Below are 6,987 nucleotides of genomic sequence, written 5' to 3'. Positions count from 1 at the left end.
ATATATATATATATATTACGTCATATGTGAACAAACTAAGTTTGTTTTTGAAGCACTGAAATGTATTGTAGTACAAGTAGAAAGATATATTTTTTTCAATGCATAAGTATTGATAGAACGGCATATATAGGATTGGCTGGTTGCTGATAGATTTTTCTGCTCTGTAAGGATTTTATCCTATATATACTGTTCTATCAGTACTTACGCATTGAAAAAAATATATCTTTCCACTTGTACTATATATATATAGTATATTTATATATACACATAAATGAGTGTTACATACATACACACAACCTAGTCCAGTGTGTGTGTATGTATGAACAGGTCAGCCAGCTGAGAAGTAAACAGTTTAGAAGTGAAAACCCTCCTGAATCTTGGATGGCTGAGAGGTAGAAGAAGAGGCAGAGGTGGGGGCAGAAGAATTCGAAGTGGCAGTCTCCTCAATGTTGATGCGGGAGATGAACCTGAGGCGTAACTGCAGAGGTGGACGTAAGTTTCTAATGATCTTCTCAACATCGTTTTTAACTCCATCACCAACAAACATGTATTTTATGTGATAGCTGAAGCAACATTAAGGAAGAAGTAGTGATATTGGTGGAGGTGGAGGTGGGTTGGGGTTGGTATTATGACCAACCATGAGCCAGACCAGTGGTTCTCAACCATTCTTTGCCTATGAATCCTTTTGATTCCTGTTTTACTTGGATGAACACTAATAGTCATTCAATGTTTAAAAATATCCTATTATATTTTTTCTATTAACCCTTTAGCATTTAAACTGGTCATATCTGGCCAACATATTCTTCTTGTTTTATGTTCAAACTGGCCAGATCCAGCCTTTCACACCTACCCTACAATGTTGGTCTAAAAAATATAGTCACATAATCGAAATTTTAAGGCTACAAGATAATACCTGATTAATTCAAAACGATGTGAATAAATAAGCATTACATTTGATGGAACAATCTGAATGCTAAAGGGTTAAGTGTTATTAGGAATTCTATAAAAAAAATAATAATAATATTTTGTGTATTGTATGTATATTTAGCAACAAAATCTTATATGGACCCTTAAGGGTTATGTGAACTTTGGTTGAGAACCACTGAGATAGACAATATAGGTTTCAGGAGATCTATTGACAAACACAAAAATTAAAAAATAAAAATGATGTAACAAAAAACAATTTTGAGATGTTCAATATGTGAGTTTTTGTTGTTTAGTCTGGAGTTGGCCCTAACTGACTAGATCTATGAGCAGAGACATTCCAAACTTGACCACCCTATCATTTTGTTTCATTTCTGTTATTTTTAGTTAAGGCACTGGTCTATGATTTTTCACAAGGCCTCTGAGACTTGTACAAGGGGGAGAGGAAGAGATCCTTAAATGGGAGACCTATACCAAATGCTTACAACACTGAAAGCAATCAAGGTGCCAGGTGATGGTGTTAAACTGGGTGATGGATTATCTCTATACTATCCATCATGCCGGTGCGACATAAAAGCACCCAGCACATTCTGTAAAGTGGTTGGTTTTAGGAGGGGCATCCGGCTGCAGAAACTATGCCAAATCAGACTGGAGCCTGGTGCAGCTTTCCAGCTTGCCAACTCTGGTCAAACCGTCCAACTCATGCCAGCATGGACAACAGACAATAAATGATGATGATGATAAAACACATCATCCAGTCCAGGAATCAATCACATCATCCAGTCAATGGAATCAATCACATCATCCAGTCCAGGACACAAAACATATCATCCAGTCCAGGAATCAAAACCATAATCTTAAAATCACGAGTCCAACACCCTAACTACGTTCTTACAGTTCTGCAAATCCACCATTCCAGGTCTGGAACTTTTTTTTTATCAATCTCAAAAGGATGAAAGGCGAGGTTGACCCTAGTAGAATTTGAACTCAGAGTGCAAAGTGTTGGAAGAAATACCACGAGACATTCTATTCAAAGATCTAAGAGATCTGCCAATTCATCAACACTGGTATGTGTGTGTTTGAGTGCGTAAGCATGTGTTGTTGTTGTTGTTGTAGCAGCAGCAGCAGTAGCAGTAGTAGTAGTAGAAAGGGATGGTCAGATCACTCAGCTGAAACTTCTTTGGAACCATATTTGGTCAATAATGTTTTAATCCTAATGTCTAAACATCTGAGATTATTGGGAAGCAGGAAAAGACAAATTCAAAGTGAAAAAAAAAGGCATCTTCCTTTGCAGCATTTTATCCACCTGTTGATAATCTACATATTAAGGTAGATGTATGAGTATTATACACACACACCTAACCCAATGTGTATCTGTATGAAGAAGTCAGCTAGTTGGCAAATAAACAGTTTAGAAGTGAAAATCAACAACACTGGCTAATCTACTTTTGCAATTGATTCCTATCCATAGCAAGGCTTACAGTTTTATTATATATTTTATCTGGTTAGATCATCACTAATTGGAAAATGTATGTCTTTAGCAAATTTTCTCCCACATGATAAGGTTCTGTATGTTGATTTTAATGATTCTAAAGAGCATGTGAGCAGTGGCGTATATCCTCATCTCAAAGCAACCACACAAAATTATGCAACAGCTCAGACACGAAAACATGTATCCACAAAATCTCACATATGAATATTCATATAACACAAACACATATAAACATGAACCAACATACTTGTGCACACACACACACACACACACACACCCATAAACATGTACACAGATATGCAAAACAAGCAAATTCCCTGCTATGATTAACAAACAGTCTCAAAGGATACAGGAAGTCAGAAATGGCATCCATCATATGCATATGTTCTGATACCTTGTCGACGTTTTCCAGGATTTCATACAATTCAACGGTCAACTGTAAAAGAAAAAATATTTCGATGCTAGACATGTTTTAATGTCTCATGTGTGTGTGTGTGCATGTGTGTGTCATTATTCAGTTTATTTTCAAGGTTTCTTGCCAACAGAGAAAGAGACGGTTTCTAACCTAAATCCAAGGCTCCTTCAATGGAATTTCAAGAACATCAACAGGGTAACTTTGTATGAATGTAGATGTGAAAATTCGTATGTTTTGTTTCATGTTTGTATTTTCATGCATACAGTTGCATATCTAGACATGGTTATATATACTTAAATGGTAAACTTCTGGAAAGTTTTACAGATTTTTACAGTTCCAGTGATGGCTTGGATCTGTAGTCTTTCAATTAGCTTTCTCCTTTCTGGTTTTGAGAAGCTTAATTTCTCAAGATAGGTATTTAGGCAGTGTGTTACATATCCCAGGGCTCCAATAATTACAGATATAAACTTGAACTTCTAATCTGGATGCAGATTTCTCAATAGTCCAGCATAGGTATTCTCTTTTTCGCTCATCTTTAGCTCTATGTTAACATCCACTGGGCAGCTGATTTCCACAACTGGACACAGGTGTGTGTGTGTGTGTGTGTGTGTGTGTGTGTGTGTGTGTGTGTGTGTGTGTGTGTGTGTGTGTGTGTGTGTGTGTGTGTGTGTGTGTGTGTGTGTGTGTGTGTATGTGTGCGTGCATGCATGCAAGTCACTTTGCTTAACTAACAATGAAAACACTGAAGTTACAAGAACTAGTGATGGTCTGTGTTGATAAAATCTAGTTAGTATAAAGTTCAAAAATTGAATTAGTTTGTTTATGATCCTGTAGAACCCTTCACTGGAGAATGAAAAAACAATTCGTTATTAATCTTAGCTCTTTTACCCTTCAATGGAAGTCCCTGCATGTAACAGTATTACCCTCTCTTCCCGACACAAACTTATTTAATGCTGTGAACTTCAATTTGTTTAATCATTTGACTGACAGAAAAGTGAAAACAGAAAGCTAGTTTCTACTCTTACTTCACAGTTAATTAGAGCAAAAATAACTGCTCCAACGAAACATTTACCACATAAACATGGAAACCAAATTAATCCCACAACAATCCTCCTCCTCTTTAATCTATCTATTAATCAAGATGACATGCCTTGAATAACTGTTCAGTTTGCTGACCAGAACTACCAAATCTCTTCAAGACAACTTGTGTAAAATAACAATATGAAAGAAATGTATTTTGCTAGTAATCTTTTTTGAAGTTTGCACATCTGATTAAAATGATAAAGGGAGTTGTATTGAAGGTCTAAATGGGAGTTGGATGAAGAAAAGTATTTTTATTGTTTTCCATACCTCCTAAGTTGGCAGGGAAAGTAACTAGTCAAGCACTAGAATTGATATAAGTGAGTTATCTTCCTCCAAATTTGGCATTTAAGTCTAGCAGGTTAATAGACAACATAAAAACACCCTGAAGGCAGATATCTACTGAAAAACTCCAACCATCCTCAAAATATTATAAAATAAGGAGCATAAACTGGTAAGAATGAACACCACAAAATAATCCACCATGAAATAGTTATCCTCTATGCTTTGTCTACAATGTCTTAAAATAGGCCCCATCTTCCAATACCTGTGAATCAGTATCCCTGCCCTGAAATGCCCCAAATATCTGTGAAATAGTTCCCCCTTCAAGCTGTCTTGAATAGTTGTGTAATAATTCATTGTCTCTGCTCGGTCTTTGCTTCCTAAATAAAAACACATCAAAAATAATAAAGAAGTCAAGAAAACATTAATATTTCCTCCTATATTCCGTCCCTAAGTCAAAAAAAAAAAATGATCTTACTTCAATAAGGCAGCGAGTTCTTTCAGCATGGAACCTCTGTAGAAATGGTCCAATGAGGTGACATAAGAAGATAAACTGTTCTTCAGTCCGAATAATGGGCTTCAGTTTATCACGAACAAACCTGTAGAATTTGAAAACAATGATTAAATTGGTAAATCTGGTGACCAAATTAATGATTGGGGAATGGTTTGGGCTGGACTCAGAGGCTACAGTATTGGAGAAGGTGGAGGAGATCAGGAGAATAGGGAAGAGGAAAGACATGGAATGCAAGACAGGAAGGAGAGTAATGAGAGGAGATAGAAAAAAAGGGGTGTGGCAAAAGATAAAGGGTATGGTATGAGAATTAATAGCAGTACATAACAATGAAACAGCACTGTTAATATACAAATAATTTATTACTGGAACAAGTTGCCAAGAGTACATTATATATATATATATATAAATATATATATATATATACATGTGTGGGTGGCACATAAAATACACCATTTTGAGTGTGGCTGTTGCCAGTACCACCTGACTGGCCTTCGTGTGGGTGACATGTAAAAGCACCCACTACACTCTCTGAGTGGTTGGCGTTAGGAAGGGCATCCAGCTGTAGAAACTCTGCCAAATCAGATTGGAGCCTGGTGTAGCCATCTGGTTTCACCAGTCCTCAGTCAAATCGTCCAACCCATGCTAGCATGGAAAGCGGACGTTAAACGATGATGAAACTGGTCAGCCCAATTTACATTAGCCATTAGTAATAGTGGGTTTATAAACATTATATTCATGAACAGTTAAAGAGTGTACATAATTGCTAATAGAATATATACACAAGAATAGAAACCAGCACAGCTGTTTCTTGTTTTACTTTTCATGAAGATATTGTATATGCAATTGTTTACATCATACCTATGCATACAGAGAGACAGATATTTATATGCTGGTTAGATAGATATTTGAGTATTGTTTCAAAAGTAATGCAAAAATGGGCTTAACGTTATTATTAACTGACATCATAATCATCATTTAGCATCTACTTTCCATGCTGGCATGGGTTTGACTGAAACTGATAAGCTGGAGAGCTGCACCAGGTTCCAGTCTGATTTGGCATAGTTTCTGAGGTTGGATGCCCTTCCTAACCAGCCCAAGACGTTCCAGTTACGGGACACCAGTATCAGCCACAACTATGATTTCACTTGGTTTGACGAGTCTTCTCAAGCACAGCATATCACCAAAGGTCCCAGTCACTTATCATTGCCTCTGTGAGCCCAACATTCAAAGGATGCTATTTACATGCCACTGGCATGGATGCCTGTAACATGACACTGGCATCAGCCACAACTATGGTTTCACTTGGCTTGATGAGTCTTCTCCAAGCACAGTGGTCATGCAAATTGCACATGCTGATAGAAAAACTATTCCTTTCTACAAAGGTACCACACAACATAGTTTCTGTTACAAGCAATGCATTCATGCCATCACTGAACCCATCTCTTGAATCCTCCCTGAAGAGGTTCAAGTTCACACTGTTATACCCACTCTTCACAACCACTTTCACTACGTCTGCGTTTTCGATAATCCCTGAAAACTGTCTTTCTCTGAACAAAACAATTAAGTCAGAAAGTACTAGATATGAGCAGTGCTTTGGATATGGGACCACTGACCAGCCTAATTTACCAATTGCTTGATTTGATGACAAAGATGTCAGTGGTCAATCATGGTCGTGGTCATGGTTAATGCAGATCCTTTGCAGGTCCTTATTTGGTCTCTTCCTAAGATTTTAGAGTGTCTCCATGTACAGCTTACTATTCATGGTAAAGTTAAATTCCAGATAATCAAAGTGAATGACACCTTATTATCCTCCAAAACAGTCACCATGGCTTTCGTCGTTTATAGTTTAACGTCCGCTTTCCATGCTAGCATGGGTTGGACGATTTGACTGGGGACTGGTGAAACCAGATGGCTACACCAGGCTCCAATATGATTTGGCAGAGCTTCTACAGCTGGATGCCCTTCCTAACGCCAACCACTCCGAGAGTGTAGTGGGTGCTTTTACGTTCCACTGGCACGAAGGCCAGTCAAGCGGTACTGGCAACGGCCACGCTCAAAATGGTGTATTTTACATGCCACCTGCACAAGAGCCAGTCCAGCAGCACTCTGTGTCAATTATTGGATCTTCAACTATGTGCGTATGTGTATGTGTGCGAAGATGTATGTATGAAGATGTGTGTGTGTGTGTGTGTGTGTACATGTGTGTATGCATAAATTACAAGTAGGAGAAACAGTGTGTGTGTGTGTGTGTGTGTGTGTGTGTGTGTGTGTGTGTGTACA

General features: G+C 37.8%; 1 protein-coding gene across 1 annotated transcript in view; it reads right to left on the bottom strand.

The window, feature by feature from the left end:
• Window positions 1–12: 12 nt before the first annotated feature.
• The window catches only part of LOC106880566 (mediator of RNA polymerase II transcription subunit 23), a 52,496-nt gene continuing 45,521 nt past the window's right edge, over window positions 13–6,987 (bottom strand). Inside the window, exons 32-34 of the mRNA XM_014930561.2 lie at window positions 4,672–4,792; window positions 2,767–2,852; window positions 13–563 (exon numbers count right to left, since the gene is read on the bottom strand). Coding sequence (XP_014786047.1) covers window positions 353–563; window positions 2,767–2,852; window positions 4,672–4,792 — 418 coding nt within the window. The 3' untranslated portion in view covers window positions 13–352. The remainder of the gene's footprint in view (window positions 564–2,766; window positions 2,853–4,671; window positions 4,793–6,987) is intronic.

This window comes from Octopus bimaculoides, chromosome 8 (assembly GCF_001194135.2).
Source record: "Octopus bimaculoides isolate UCB-OBI-ISO-001 chromosome 8, ASM119413v2, whole genome shotgun sequence".
Taxonomy (NCBI): Eukaryota; Metazoa; Mollusca; class Cephalopoda; order Octopoda; family Octopodidae; genus Octopus; species Octopus bimaculoides.
The sequence above is the reverse complement of the archived record's forward strand: the minus strand, read 5'-3'. Positions and strand labels throughout refer to the sequence as shown.